This window comes from Salvelinus namaycush, chromosome 19, assembly GCF_016432855.1.
Source record: "Salvelinus namaycush isolate Seneca chromosome 19, SaNama_1.0, whole genome shotgun sequence".
In the NCBI taxonomy this organism is placed as follows: Eukaryota; Metazoa; Chordata; class Actinopteri; order Salmoniformes; family Salmonidae; genus Salvelinus; species Salvelinus namaycush.
In genome coordinates, this window is record NC_052325.1 from 27,648,085 (window position 1) to 27,664,683 (window position 16,599).

General features: G+C 44.6%; 1 protein-coding gene across 1 annotated transcript in view; it reads right to left on the reverse strand.

Moving 5' to 3' along the window:
- Window positions 1-16,599, reverse strand: part of LOC120063783 (calcium/calmodulin-dependent 3',5'-cyclic nucleotide phosphodiesterase 1A-like) — a 52,594-nt gene that overhangs the window by 14,423 nt on the left and 21,572 nt on the right. Inside the window, exons 2-5 of the mRNA XM_039014081.1 lie at window positions 16,053-16,166; window positions 3,458-3,640; window positions 694-760; window positions 1-115 (exon numbers count right to left, since the gene is read on the reverse strand). The exon at window positions 1-115 is cut by the window's left edge and continues 2 nt beyond it. Of these exons, the coding sequence (XP_038870009.1) occupies window positions 1-115; window positions 694-760; window positions 3,458-3,640; window positions 16,053-16,166 (479 nt within the window). The remainder of the gene's footprint in view (window positions 116-693; window positions 761-3,457; window positions 3,641-16,052; window positions 16,167-16,599) is intronic.

The window sequence follows — 16,599 nt, forward strand, 5'->3', positions numbered from 1 at the left end:
TGAAGCGGTTGATCAGATCATAGCGGGTGAGCAGTTCGTACACCAGGAACTTTAATGCGTGTTCACTGCTGGCCTCGTGGAGGGCAAACACATCAAAGGACCATTTATCTACATCCTGTAAACAATCAGATGATGTCAGGGATGGTGACAGCACAGAATTAAATAGAACACACATTGGGTTCTATAAAATAAAACATATTACACACAATAACACATTTTATCATCTCTATGGATTTCAGAATAGGATGATGTTATGATAAAGTCAGGTACATCTTGTACAACTGTAATAAAGCCTGTATTCTGTATCATTATGAATGATATGACACAGTTTATTATCCCTGTAATGTTTTAAAATGGCATCATTCCCATCTCGAAAGATTATATAAAATCACGAGGAATTCAGCTAAAATCATTGTAATTGAGGAAATCTGTTCCCAAATATACCCACATGTAAAAAGGAAGACGTGATCATGTCTCAACGTAATCAAGGTATGAAGTGATTGTTATTTTAATATTTTAAAATTCAATCTCTTTTTGAGCATACTCGTGCTAAATTTGTAGTGTTCAACATTTTCTTAGAATTATACTTCAGCCCACGATAATGTGCTCTGACAAAAATCAGGCTGAATCTAGCTGCCTACCTTACTGTATAGTAGGCATAGTAATGGTAATATGATGTACAGTATCAAGCACCTTCAAAGCAGCAATGGCAGCTGGAGGGTACGTCAGCCCAGCCATGTTAGACGTCCGTCTGTACATCCTGAAGACAGATACACAATCATTAGGTAGTTAGACAAAATAATTGCAATATGCCCAGCGGGCAAAACGGGTTGAAATAATGTTAGAATAATTAGTGGTTGTAATGATTTCATTTAAAATCAGTTTTGCCTGCTGTGGCAGCTCGTGTTCATGTACTTTGTATACATAGAACACACAGGGACAACAAACAACGGCTGATGATTTCAATTGTATACATCCCTTTATGGTATCAAAATGCTACAGTCACATAAAGACACAATACCTCCGTTTTCAACAATAACCAGTAATGGTGGGATCAACAGTAATTACATTTAAAAAAACTAAAAGGCAGCAAGGCTTTTGAGAAGGCATTCTTTCTAGATAAAATAGTTTTGGGCCAGCCAGAACTGAACAAAAGGCTGGGTGTTGAAAGGGGTGAGGGGGAGGGATGAGACAGGACTGTTAAATAAGGCCAAAGAAAGACTGGGCTTTGGAACCAGCAACAAAGAAAGACTGGGCCTTGGAAACGGCAACAAAGAAAGACTGGGCCTTGGAAACGGCAACAAAGAAAGACTGGGATTTGGAAACGGCAACAAAGAAAGACTGGGCCTTGGAAACGGCAACAAAGAGAGACTGGGCTTTGGAAACGGCAACAAAGAAAGACTGGGCTTTGGAAACGGCAACAAAGAAAGACTGGGATTTGGAAACAGCAACAAAGAGAGACTGGGCTTTGGAAACGACAACAAAGAGAGACTGGGCTTTGGAAACGGCAACAAAGAAAGACTGGGCTTTGGAAACGGCAACAAAGAAAGACTGGGCTTTGGAAACAGCAACAAAGAAAGACTGGGCTTTGGAAACAGCAACAAAGAAAGACTGGGATTTGGAAACAGCAACAAAGAAAGACTGGGCTTTGGAAACAGCAACAAAGAAAGACTGGGCTTTGGAAACAGCAACAAAGAAAGACTGGGATTTGGAAACAGCAACAAAGAAAGACTGGCCTTTGGAAACAGCAACAAAGAAAGACTGGGATTTGGAAACAGCAACAAAGAAAGACTGGCCTTTGGAAACAGCAACAAAGAAAGACTGGGATTTGGAAACAGCAACAAAGAAAGACTGGGCTTTGGAAACAGCAACAAAGAAAGACTGGGATTTGGAAACAGCAACAAAGAAAGACTGGGATTCGGAAACAGCAACAAAGAAAGACTGGCCTTTGGAAACAGCAACAAAGAAAGACTGGGATTTGGAAACAGCAACAAAGAAAGACTGGCCTTTGGAAACAGCAACAAAGAAAGGTGTGACATGTCAGAACCCAGCCATGTTCACTCTGTTCTTCAAGTGTCTAGCTAATTTAAGAGAAGAGGGATGTGTCCCAAATGGCACCCTATTCTCTACGGGCAATGGTCAAAAGTTGTGCACTATATAGGGAATAGGGTACAATTTGGAACTCATACTACATGTAGTTAATAAAAGAGAAGAAGAATCTGGCAGGCTGGGCTTTGACTGTATTCTCCTCTCTCCTCTTCTCTGAGAATGTTTGTAATCACAGACCTGTTAGTTTTTCACAGGATAATCTGGGCTGAAGAGACCACACTGTGTCTGACAGACATACTTTATAACTGTAACGACAGATCTTACAACATTCTTAATATGTGGAATTACAGCACACATTTTATAACTCAAATGATACTGTTGGCCACTAAAGAGGAACCATCAAAACGCATTAAGCATTAACCTATTTAGTTTGACTAATTTGAGAAATAAACTAAGAAATAAAAATTCCAACTGTCGAACCGAGCATCAAATCTCAAATACCTGCATTGTGCCTTTCATTTTGTAATATTCAGCTTCAGGAGATAACGATGTAGAGGATTGTTTCCAACAGGTGTCTATGGCACACTGAAATAGCCTAGTAGTTGCCATGGGAATAAGAGTGAGACACAGGCCCTACCAGCAGCTCGAGGAGATTGAGATGCATTGCTGAATATTATGTTTACATATTCATGTTGGTGCCCACTGTAAGTAGGCAATTATGCTCAAGAAATTGTACGCACATTTCACTAATGTCCATTTCTATTACTGGCAGAATGTCTGTTATTCTTTACTTCTAAGAGCAACACCACAACTGCAAGCCACCATGTCTGTTTGTGCCCAGGTTTTGAATAATAACCATTTTCTATTGAAAGGCAGAATGACAGTTGTGTTTTCCTTTTAAGAAACAACACTACCTCTGAAGTAATTCATTTGAGCTTGTAATAAGTGTTGATGGTCTGATGGTATGTTGTTTTTGTACTTATCTGTACATGTCTCTGCATACTTATCAATATCAATAGCCTACTATAATTATCTTATAGGGTTATTTCCCCATGCCTCATGAAAGTACAATCTCTCAACGAAAAAGAGTGTGTGTGCGTGTGTGTGTGTGTGTGTGTGTGTGTGTGTGTGTGTGTGTGTGTGTGTGTGTGTGTGTGTGTGTGTGTGTGTGTGTGTGTGTGTGTGTGTGTGTGTGTTTGGTTTTACTATCCATGTGGGTGCCAGAAGAACTCACAAGGACAGTAAAACAAGGGAAAAGGCTATTTTAGGCTTAGGGGTTAGAGTTACAATTAGGGTTAGGAGTTAGGTTTATGTGGTTCAAGGAAAATAGGATTTTAAATGGGAATCAATTATTTGGTCCCCACAAGGATAGTAATACAAACATACGTGTGTGTGCGTGTGTGTGTACCTCTCGACAAAGATGCCAGCCTGCACGGCATGGACGATGCTCCTGAACCGTGGTTTCTCCTCGGGTCGTCTCCTGACCACGCCCATCTTCCTGGTGAAGGTCGAGGCCAGCCAATCACGCACCTCCATGGGCACAGAGTCCGCCTGGATGTCACTGAGCTCATCCTCAGTGTCCAGAAGACGCCTGGTAGGGGGACATCAAGGGACAGAATCACACTCCGGCTCACATAGAATACACATTACACAAATGTACCAGCACCATACTATACCTCACAACCCTACCATACTATACCTCAAAACCCTACCATACTATACCTCATAACCCTACCATACTATACCTCAAAACCCTACCATACTATACCTCATAACCCTACCATACTATACATCAAAACCCTACCATACTATACCTCAAAACCCTACCATACTATACCTCAAAACCCTACCATACTATACCTCATAACCCTACCATACTATACATCATAACCCTACCATACTATACCTCAAAACCCTACCATACTATACCTCATAACCCTACCATACTATACCTCATAACCCTACCATACTATACATCATAACCCTACCATACTATACCTCAAAACCCTACCATACTATACCTCAAAACCCTACCATACTATACCTCAAAACCCTACCATACTATACCTCATAACCCTACCATACTATACATCATAACCCTACCATACTATACCTCAAAACCCTACCATACTATATCTCATAACACTACCATACTATACCTCATAACCCTACCATACTATATCTCATAACACTACCATACTATACCTCATAACCCTACCATACTATATCTCATAACACTACCATACTATACCTCATAACACTACCATACTATACCTCATAACCCTACCATACTATATCTCATAACACTACCATACTATACCTCATAACCCTACCATACTATATCTCATAACACTACCATACTATACCTCATAACCCTACCATACTATCTGGCACAAAGAGAAGATTAAATTGTGAGACTGACCTACACACACTCTGCATACATAAGTGCCCCATATCTGGAGCTAAATATTTTTAGCATTTGGCGCTTTTTCTTTTATTCCAGGCTATATCTAAACTTTTTGCTAACAGAAATACACAATGAACAAAGAAAACATGTTCAGTTTCTCCTCATGGCTCAGCCACATAATGCCAGGGTATATCTGGTGGACTTTCTCCTCATGGCTCAGCCACATAACGTCAGGGTATATCTGGTGGACTTTCTCCTCATGGCTCAGCCACATAATGCCAGGGTATATCTGGTGGACTTTCTCCTCAAGGCTCAGCCACATAACGCCAGGGTATATCTGGTGGACTTTCTCCTCAAGGCTCAGCCACATAACGCCAGGGTATATATGGTGGACTTTCTCATCATGGCTCAGCCACATAATGCCAGGGTATATATGGTGGACTTTCTCCTCATGGCTCAGCCACATAATGCCAGGGTATATCTGGTGGACTTTCTCCTCATGGCTCAGCCACATAATGCCAGGGTATATCCGGTGGGCTTTCTCCTCATGGCTCAGCCACATAATGCCAGGGTATATCCAGTGGGCTTTCTCCTCATGGCTCAGCCACATAATGCCAGGGTTTCCATGGCCGAGCAGCCACAAACAAGCCTAATGTGCAATGCCAAGTGTCGGTTGGAGTTATGTAAAGCTCGCCGCCATTGGACTCTGGAGCAGTGGAAACGTGTTCTCTGGAGTGATGAATCACACTTACCATTCGGCAGGCGGACGAATCTGGGTTTGGCGGATGCCAGGAGCACGCTACCTGCCCCAATGCATAGTGCGAACTGTAAAGTTTGGTGGAGGAGGAATAATGGTCTGTGGTCGGTTTTTCATGGTTTGGGCTAGGCCCATTATTTCCAGTGAAGGGAAATCTTAACACTACAGCATACAGTGACATTCTAGATGATTCTGTGCTTCCAACTTTGTGGCAACAGTTTGGGGAAGGCCCTTTCCTGTTTCAGCATGACAATGCCCCTGTGCACAAAGTAGAAATGGTTTGTCGAGATCGGTGTGGAAGATCTTGACTGGCCTGCACAGAGTCCTGACCTCAATCCCATCAAACACCTTTGGGATGAATTGGAACGCCGACTGCGAGCCAGACCTAATAGCCCAACATCAGTGCCCGACCTCACTAATGTTCTTGTGGCTGAATGGAAGCAAGTCCCCACAGAAATGCTCCAACATCTAGTTGAAATCCTTCCCAGAAGAGTGGAGCCTGTTATAGCAGCAAAGGGGGGACCAACTACATATAAATGCCCATGATTTTGGAATGAGCAGGTGTGAATTTATTCACCAAAACAAAAATGAAAAACAATTATCTTAGTAGCTGGTTTTCTAAAATCCATTATGTTTTTTTTTTATCTTGATCTTTTGCACCAATTGACTGTATTATTTACAGTCAATTTCTATATCTATATCTTCATTGTTTTGCACTGACTCTCTTGCACTGGCTCTATACACACATACTACACACACACACTTTACATACGCTGCTGCTATACGCTGCCCGTACTCTGTTTATTATATATCCTGATTGCCTAGTCACTTTTACCTCTACCCACATGTACAGTGCATTCGGAAAGTATTCAGACCCCTTGACTTTTTCCACATTTTGTTACGTTACAGCCTTATTCTAAAATTGATAAAATTGATCCCCCCCCCCTCATATATCTACACACAATACCGCATAATGACAAAGCAAAAACAGGTTTTTAGAATTTTCTGCAAATGTATTAAAAATATATATTTTTACATAAGTATTCAGACCCTTTACTCAGTAATTTGTAGAAGCACCCTTGGCAGTCATTACAGCCTCGATTCTTCTTGGGTATGATGCTACAAGCTTGGCACACCTGTATTTGGGGAGTTTCTCCCATTCTTCTTAGCAGATCCTCTCAAGCTCTGTCAGGTTGGATGGGGAGCATCGCTGCACAGCTATTTTCAGGTCTCTCCAGAGATTTTCAAGTCTGAGCTCTGGCTGGGCCACTCAAGGACAATCAGAGACTTGCCCCAAAGCCACTCCTGTGTTATCTTGGCTGTGTGCTTAGGGTCATTGTCCTGTTGGAAGGTGAACCTTCACCTCAATCTGAGGTCCTGAGCTCTCTGGAGCAGTTTTTCATCAAGGATCTCTCTGTACTTTGCTCCGTTCATCTTTCCCTTGATCCTGACTAGTCTCCCAGTACCTGCCACTGAAAAACATCCCATCCCAGATAATCTTGTTTCTCATGGTCTGAGAGTCCTTTAGGTACCTTTTGGCAAACTGCAAGCGGGCTGTCATGTGCCTTTTACCGAGGAGTGGCTTCCGTCTGGCCACTCTACCATAAAGGCCTGATTGGTAGAGTGCTGCAGAGATGGTTGTACTTCTGGAAGATTCTCCCATCTCCACAGAGGAACTCTGGAGCTCTGTCAGCGTGACCATCGGGTTCTTGGGCACCTCACTGACCAAGGCCCTTCTCCCCTAATTGCTCAGTTTGGCCGGGCGGCCAGCTCTAGGAAGATTCTTGGTGGTTCCAAACTTCTTACATTTAAGAATGATGGAGGCCACTGTGTTATTGAGGACCTTCAATGCTACAGACATTTTTTGGTACCATTCCCCAGATCTGTGCCTAGACACAATCTTACCTCGGAGTGCTACGGACAATTCCTTCGACTTCATGGTTTGAATTTTGCTCTGACATGCACTGGAATTTCGAGTCTCATAGCAAAGGGTCTGAATACTTATGTAAAGGTATTTCTGTTTTTTATTATTTACACATTTGCAAACATTTCTAAAAACCTGTTCGCTTTATTATTATGGGGTGTTGTGTGTAGATTGATGGGGAAAATGTTTTATTTAATTTATTTTAGAATAAGGCTATAACGTAACAAAATGTGGAAAAATTCAAGGGGTTTGAATTCACTGTACATATGATATTACCTCCATTCCCTCAACTACCTCGTACCCCTGCACATTGACTCGCTACTGGTACTCCTTGTATATAGCCTCATTATTGTTTGTACTGTGTTTTGTCTTACTTTTGAACTCTGCAATGTGCTCATAAGGAAGCATTTTACTGTTACGTCTAAACCTGTTGTATCTGGCGCATGTGACCAATACAATTTGATTTGATGATTTGATTTGATGTCTTTTGCCAAATCATGAATAAACATAACAGAGTCGGTGATAAGGTGTCTCCTTGTTTTACACCTTAGGGTGTGGGAAACCAATCTGTACCATATTCATTAACACATTCATATTTAGATTTTGGTCATTTAGTGGGAGCTCTTGTCCTTATCAACTTACAGTCAGTGCATTCAACCAAGGCTGATAAAAAAAAACATCACAGTCATAGCAGGGAAAAACTTTCTGTAACCGTTACTGAAAATGTTGTTGTAGTTAAGGATACATTGGTGTTAAAAAATGATTGTAATTACAACAAGATTTCTTATCTCTGACTATCACTGGATAGTGCCAATACAATACTGAGATATTCATGGTCATTTGACGCCAGAGGAATGAAACACAGTTCAATACAGTGAAATTGACTACTAAACTGTAAGAAAATTATTTGTACATTATTTTACTGTAATTACAAAGGATTATAACAAGCAGGTTGGCTGTAGGCATTTGCATATTAATAAATACTAGGTGTTTTATATCACTTGCACTTCTAGAGGCCTGGGTAAATATTCAGCCATTAAACCATTTAAGACCCACTAGCACTCTGATCTGTTCCCTATATACATGCGCCAGCAATTATTTTTCCTCCCAGTGCAGCATAATTTACAGTACGCTGCAGTAAACATATAGCGAAACAGCAATACAGTACTTTATTGTTGAATTGAAAATAAAATCAGCAATTGCTAATAGTGACTATATAATTATATATTACAGCATACAAACTGATATTTGGGGAAACACTACCACATATCACTTAAATTGGTACAGCACTAACAAGTGCAACAAATATAGCCTCTTACAAGTCACACCTCAATATATGTTAATGAGTAAGAAACAACAATACCATGCACCCACTAGTGGTCAATAGGTTTCTGGCCCTCCAAAACTGCAGTACGGTACTATATTCTTAATTACAGTAACTTACTGTCAAAAATCAGTCAGTAAGTTACTGTTGAATTTTACAAGGTTTATCACATTCTTTAAATACAGTATATTACCGTATTCTGTGCGGGGTACAGCGTTCTTACTCATGGGAGCAACAAATATAGCCTCTGACAAGACACACTGTAACGGCTGTCAATGTCGTTCTCCTCCTCGGACGAGGAGGAGCATGGATCGGACCAAGATGCGGAGGGATAAGTGTTCATTATTTAATGACAAAACAACAAAACACTTCAACATACAAAACAACAAACGTGACAAACCCGAAACAGTCCTGTGTGGCCCAAACGCTGACACAGGAACAAACACCCACAAAACACAAGTGAAACCCAGGCTGCCTTAGTATGATTCTCAATCAGGGACAACGATAGACACCTGTCTCTGATTGAGAATCATACCAGGCCGAACACAAAATCCCAACATAGAAATAGAAAACATAGACTGCCCACCCAAAACTCACGCCCTGACCAATAAACAACTACAAAACAAGAGAAAACAGGTCAGGAACGTGACATAACCCCCCCCTTAAGGTGCGAACTCCGGGCGCACCAGCACAAAGTCTAGGGGAGGGTCTGGGTGGGCATCTGACCACGGTGGTGGCTCAGGCTCTGGGCGAGGTCCCCACCCCACCATAGTCACTCCCCGCTTCCGTATCCCCCTCCCAATGACCACCCTCCAACTAAACCCACCTAAATGAAGGGGCAGCACCGGGATAAGGGGCAGCAGCTCCGGGATAAGGGGCAGCAGCTCCGGGCTGAGGGACTCTGGCAGGTCCTGGCTGAGGGACTCTGGCAGGTCCTGGCTGAGGGACTCTGGCAGGTCCTGGCTGAGGGACTCTGGCAGGTCCTGGCTGAGGGACTCTGGCAGGTCCTGGCTGAGGGACTCTGGCAGGTCCTGGCTGAGGGACTCTGGCAGGTCCTGGCTGGACGGCTCTGGCGGATCCTGGCTGGCGGCTGGCTCTGGCGGATCCTGGCTGGCGGCTGGCTCTGGCGGATCCTGGCTGGCGGCTGGCTCTGGCGGATCCTGGCTGGCGGCTGGCTCTGGCGGATCCTGGCTGGCGGCTGGCTCTGGCGGATCCTGGCTGGCGGCTGGCTCTGGCGGATCCTGGCTGGCGGCTGGCTCTGGCGGATCCTGGCTGGCGGCTGGCTCTGGCGGATCCTGGCTGGCGGAAGGATCTGGCGGATCCTGGCTGGCGGAAGGCTCTGGCGGATCCTGGCTGGCGGAAGGCTCTGGTGGATCCTGGCTGGCGGAAGGCTCTGGTGGATCCTGGCTGGCGGAAGGCTCTGGCGGATCCTGGCTGGCTGGCTCCGGCAGCTCCTGACTGGCTGGCAGCTCCTGGCTGGACGGCTCTGGCTGGTCCTGGCTGGACGGCTCTGGCTGGTCCTGGCTGGACGGCTCTGGCTGGTCCTGGCTGGACGGCTCTGGCTGGTCCTGGCTGGACGGCTCTGGCTGGTCCTGGCTGGACGGCTCTGGCTGGTCCTGGCTGGACGGCTCTGAAGGCTCGGGACAGACGGGCAGCGCTGGGCAGGCAGACAGTTCAGACCACGCTGGGCAGGCAGGCAGTTCAGACAGCGCTGGGAAGGCAGACAGTTCGGGCAGCGCTGAGCAGGCAAGCAGCGCAGGCGGCGTTGGGCAGACGGCCGACTCTGACCTGCTGAGGCGCACAGTAGGCCTGGTGCGTGGTGCCGGAACTGGAGGCACTGGGCTGGAGACACGCACCACAGGGAGAGTGCGTGGAGGAGGAACAGGGCTCTGGAAACGCACTGGAAGCCTGGTGCGTGGTGTCGGCACTGATGGTACTGGGCTGGGGTGGGAAGGTGGCGCCGGATCTACCGGACCGTGAAGGAGGACACGCGTTCTTGAGCACCGAGCCTCCCCAACCTTACCAGGTTGAATGGTCCCCGTAGCCCTGCCAGTGCGGCGAGGTGGAATAGCCCGCACTGGGCTATGCAGGCGAACCGGGGACACCACCTGTAAGGCTGGTGCCATGTACGCCGGCCCGAGGAGACGTACTGGAGGCCAGATACGTTGGGCCGGCTTCATGACATCCGGCTCGATGCCCAACCTAGCCCTCCCAGTGCGGCAAGGTGGAATAGCCCGCACTGGGCTAAGCACGCGTACTGGGGACACCGTGCACTTTACCGCATAACACGGTGTCTGACCAGTACGACGCCCTCTCACTCCACGGTAAGCCCGGGGAGTTGGCTCAGGTAACCAACCCGGCTTCGCCACACTCCCCTTTAGCCCCCCCCCAAGAAATTTTTGGGTGAGCCTCTCGGGCTTCCAGCCGCTCTGCCTTGCTTTAGCCTCATACAACCTCCTCTCCGCTTTCGCTGCCTCCAGCTCCGCTTTGGGGCGGCGACACTCCACTGGCTCTGCCCAGGGTCCTTTACCGTCTAGGATCTCCTCCCAAGTCCATTCCTCTTTTCCCCATTGCTGTTGTTCCTGCCTTCCTTCTCCACTCCGCTTGATCCTGGTTTGGTGGGTGTTTCTGTATCGGCTGTCAATGTCGTTCTCCTCCTCGGACGAGGAGGAGCATGGATCGGACCAAGATGCGGAGGGATAAGTGTTCATTATTTAATGACAAAACAACAAACGTGACAAACCCGAAACAGTCCTGTGTGGCCCAAACGCTGACACAGGAACAAACACCCACAAAACACAAGTGAAACCCAGGCTGCCTTAGTATGATTCTCAATCAGGGACAACGATAGACACCTGTCTCTGATTGAGAATCATACCAGGCCGAACACAAAATCCCAACATAGAAATAGAAAACATAGACTGCCCACCCAAAACTCACGCCCTGACCAATAAACAACTACAAAACAAGAGAAAACAGGTCAGGAACGTGACACACACCTTAAAATATGTTAATGAGCCAGACACTCTTTCCTCACCCACAACATTTTCCCACAATGCACAATAAATAATATTTTTAAACGCATGTATGGTACTTTATTATGCATTCTACAGTGTTTTACTGTTGAAATTACAAAAAGGTCTTACAGTGCACTGTAAAACAAATGTACGGTATTTTACTGTGCATTCTATGGTAATCTACTGCATTCAGTGTATATTTATTTAACTAGGCAAGTCAGTTAAGAACAGATTCTTATTTACAATGACGGCCTACCCCAGCCAACGCTGGGCCAATAGTGCTCCGCCCTATGGGACTCCCAGTCACGGCCGGATGTAAACCAAGTACTGCAGTGACGCCTCTTGCACTGAGATGCAGTGTCCTTAGACCACTGCGCTACTCAGGAGTATACAGTATCATACTTTTGATTAATACAGTAAGTTACTGATAAAATTACAAAAACAGGCTAACAGTGTAGTATACTGTAGGTTCCATTTTCTGCAAAGGTATGCTATAAATGTCACTCACACTAGGCATCGTAAGAGCATGTAGCTAATAAAAGTGTAATTTGTTTCCATTGCTGACTGTAATGTAATGAGTTGAGAGGCCAGGTATATTGAGTCTTGTAAATGTCTGTTTACCTGTCCTGGTATGGAGCTGTGTGATCTCCAGTAAATGTCTGTTTACCTGTCCTGGTATGGAGCTGTGTGATCTCCAGTAAATGTCTGTTTACCTGTCCTGGTATGGAGCTGTGTGATCTCCAGTAAATGTCAGTTTACCTGTCCTGGTATGGAGCTGTGTGATCTCCAGTAAATGTCTGTTTACCTGTCCTGGTATGGAGCTGTGTGATCTCCAGTAAATGTCTGTTTACCTGTCCTGGTATGGAGCTGTGTGATCTCCAGTAAATGTCTGTTTACCTGTCCTGGTATGGAGCTGTGTGATCTCCAGTAAATGTCCGTTTACCTGTCCTGGTATGGAGCTGTGTGATCTCCAGTAAATGTCTGTTTACCTGTCCTGGTATGGAGCTGTGTGATCTCCAGTAAATGTCCGTTTACCTGTCCTGGTATGGAGCTGTGTGATCTCCAGTAAATGTCTGTTTACCTGTCCTGGTATGGAGCTGTGTGATCTCCAGTAAATGTCTGTTTACCTGTCCTGGTATGGAGCTATGGGATCTCCAGCAAATGTCTGTTTACCTGTCCTGGTATGGAGCTGTGTGATCTCCAGTAAATGTCCGTTTACCTGTCCTGGTATGGAGCTGTGTGATCTCCAGTAAATGTCCGTTTACCTGTCCTGGTATGGAGCTGTGTGATCTTCAGCAAATGTCCGTTTACCTGTCCTGGTATGGAGCTGTGTGATCTCCAGTAAATGTCCGTTTACCTGTCCTGGTATGGAGCTGTGTGATCTCCAGTAAATGTCCGTTTACCTGTCCTGGTATGGAGCTGTGTGATCTTCAGCAAATGTCCGTTTACCTGTCCTGGTATGGAGCTGTGTGATCTCCAGTAAATGTCCGTTTACCTGTCCTGGTATGGAGCTGTGTCATCTCCAGTAAATGTCTGTTTACCTGTCCTGGTATGGAGCTGTGTGATCTCCAGTAAATGTCTGTTTACCTGTTCTGGTATGGAGCTGTGTGATCTCCAGTAAATGTCTGTTTACCTGTCCTGGTATGGAGCTGTGTGATCTCCAGTAAATGTCTGTTTACCTGTTCTGGTATGGAGCTGTGTGATCTCCAGTAAATGTCTGTTTACCTGTCCTGGTATGGAGCTGTGTGATCTCCAGTAAATGTCAGTTTACCTGTCCTGGTATGGAGCTGTGTGATCTCCAGTAAATGTCTGTTTACCTGTTCTGGTATGGAGCTGTGTGATCTCCAGTAAATGTCTGTTTACCTGTCCTGGTATGGAGCTGTGTGATCTCCAGTAAATGTCTGTTTACCTGTCCTGGTATGGAGCTGTGTGATCTCCAGTAAATGTCTGTTTACCTGTCCCGGTATGGAGCTGTGTGATCTCCAGTAAATGTCTGTTTACCTATCCTGGTATGGAGCTGTGTGATCTCCAGTAAATGTATGTTTACCTGTCCTGGTATGGAGCTGTGTGATCTCCAGTAAATGTCTGTTTACCTGTCCTGGTATGGAGCTGTGTGATCTCCAGTAAATGTCTGTTTACCTGTCCTGGTATGGAGCTATGGGATCTCCAGTAAATGTCCGTTTACCTGTCCTGGTATGGAGCTGTGTCATCTCCAGTAAATGTCTGTTTACCTGTCCCGGTATGGAGCTGTGTGATCTCCAGTAAATGTCTGTTTACCTGTTCTGGTATGGAGCTGTGTGATCTCCAGTAAATGTCTGTTTACCTGTCCTGGTATGGAGCTGTGTGATCTCCAGTAAATGTCTGTTTACCTGTCCTGGTATGGAGCTGTGTGATCTCCAGTAAATGTCAGTTTATCTGTCCTGGTATGGAGCTGTGTGATCTCCAGTAAATGTCTGTTTACCTGTCCTGGTATGGAGCTGTGTCATCTCCAGTAAATGTCTGTTTACCTGTCCTGGTATGGAGCTGTGTGATCTCCAGTAAATGTCTTTCTGAAGGCTGAATGGAGTTCTAACTGGATGAAGTGTAACTGACAGGTTCTCTTTCCACTGCAGTTTGTTTTGTTTCCCTTCTTCCTGTCTCACAGTGAGTCATCTTGTTTTACTGAGGAAAATAGCCTTGCTGATTTACTAACTGGAAAACAGATCTTTAGTCTTCGTGTGAAAGAAAATGTGGCCAATGAAGGAAAAGAGAGGCAGATATTTTTCATGATGTGATTATAGTGTCAACATTAGGTTAGATGCTAACGTAACGAAATGAGGCATCTACAATCGTGATAAGGATGCAGGTCAGGACTTCCTTCTGCAAGTAATTACTCTGAAATTGTAATATGGAGCGACCGTGAAAATAAATAATGATTTATTATGATGGGAAACAAAATTACTACACAAATATGAATCAATCAAAGTCTATGGGCACTGACCAAGTAATGCACTACATAGTAAATATGGTGCCATTTGGGATGCACACAAAGAACGACTTCATTGCAGTTTGTTTTGTTTCCCTTCTTCCTGTCTCACAGTGAGTCATCTTGTTTAACTGAGGAAAATAGCCTTGCTGATTTACTATCTGGAAAACAGATCTTTAGTCTTCATGAAAATGTGGCCAATGAAAGAGAAGAGAAGCAGATATTTTTCATGATGTAATTAGAGTGTCAGCATTAGATTAGGTACTAACGTAAGGAAATTAGGTGTATAGAATGGTGATAAGGGTGCAGGTCAGGACTTCCTTCTGCAAGTAATTATTCTGAAATTGTAAAACTGAACGACCGTAAAAAACAAGAATAAACGACATAGTAAATATGGTGCCATTTTGGATGCACACAAAGAACGACTTCATTATTTTGTTTGGATCAAACTTCTGGAACTGTAGCAGTGCTTTCTGGCAAACATGCCTTGTGTTGTGGTGATTGAAGAGAGTTCTAGCACTGAGGACCAAAGCCTTGTTAATGAAGAGCCAATACTAAAGGGAGGGAGATAGAATTGGGGCCTCAGAGAGAGAAAGAGAGCGAGAGCGAGAGCGAGAGCGAGAGCGAGAGAAAGACAAGGTAGAGAGAGAGAGAGAGAGAGAGGGAAGGGGGGGAATTAGGAAAGACGGAGGTAGAAAGAGAGATAGGGAAAGAGAGAGGGAGCGAGAGAGACTGACAGAAGTAGAGAGAGAGAGAGAGTGAAAGAGAGAGACGGACAAGGAGAGAGAGATGTTGAACATGAGCTCTGTCAACATGCCTCCATGTGATCAGTCTACAGGCTACGCAAACACCTGCTTATCGTTGGAGAACACAGCTGAGCTGACACACTGCAGTCTGCATAAACAACTACAGCTACAACAGCCCAGACTGAGGAGGGTGTGGGGCTCAGTCAGAATCTAGTTTAATAGTCTCCTCCATGGAGAGATGGAAAGCTTCCCACATGGAGTTGAAGAAGTAAAGCAGAGTGGATCAGCCTCCTTTCAGTTTATCTGTCGTCCCATTTGAAGACAGACGTTCCCCCCTGACGTTCTCTCCCTGTCTCTGGCTTCAACACACATATACGCATACACACGCACACGCACACACACGCACACACACACCAGTCATTGATGGCTGGAGGGACAACCTTAATCAGTAGAATACCGGGCCAGACACAGAGAGAACTGAGACACAGAAAGAGAACTGAGACACATAGGGAGAACTGAAGGGCTTTGATAAGCATACACAAAGACACTGTTTGTATTGGAAACCTCACTTTCCAAACTGTCTGAGCTAAGGCACTAAAACAGAAGAGTACCGCACTGGTAGTACTGCACTCGATTCTGTCAAGGAATTTCATCATCAGAATATGTTTTATATATATGACTTGTATTTTCTGTGAGTTGTATTCGTGCCGTTCTTCCCTGTACCTTCATAATAATGAATAATAATAATAATCTGAGTGTGAGTTGTATTTGTGCCATTCTTTCCTGTACCTTCAGCCGTGCAGAGAGTGCAAAATACTTGATGTAGTCATGCATGGAATGGAATTTCTTTGAAATGCACTCACCTGGTTTCATCGATATAGACTGCCTCTAGAACAGAGGCTGCATACTCTATATTCTTCCTCAGGTCCACCACGTTCACTTCTCCCTTGTCCAGCTGCTTCACCAAGCATCTCAATCTGTAAAGAGCAAGGTGGATCCATATTTCATCTTCATATATGAGCTGATGAACACTGGATAATACTTACAGTATGGAGAACAGTACGTCAATACGACTCAACTGTGCCATTACATTATGTGTCAAAGAGTCCACTTATTCTATAGGCCTACATTGGTTTCTATATCAACTGACAGTCAGCTTTAATACTAGCCTATATGTCACCGGGTTAGGTCAAAGACCAATGGTTTGAGAATTTGAGACAGTATAAATATTACAGTTATTGATCTGTTATATTGTGCAGATAGCAGCAGTAGTAAAACAAGTCAGCCATGACAGACATTTGATAATAATGAATACTCTACCACATAATCCAATCAAATCGTTCTATTTTAGATGGTTCAGACGGATCTTAAGTCCTACAGCACAGAATCACATTGACTAACTTTACAATG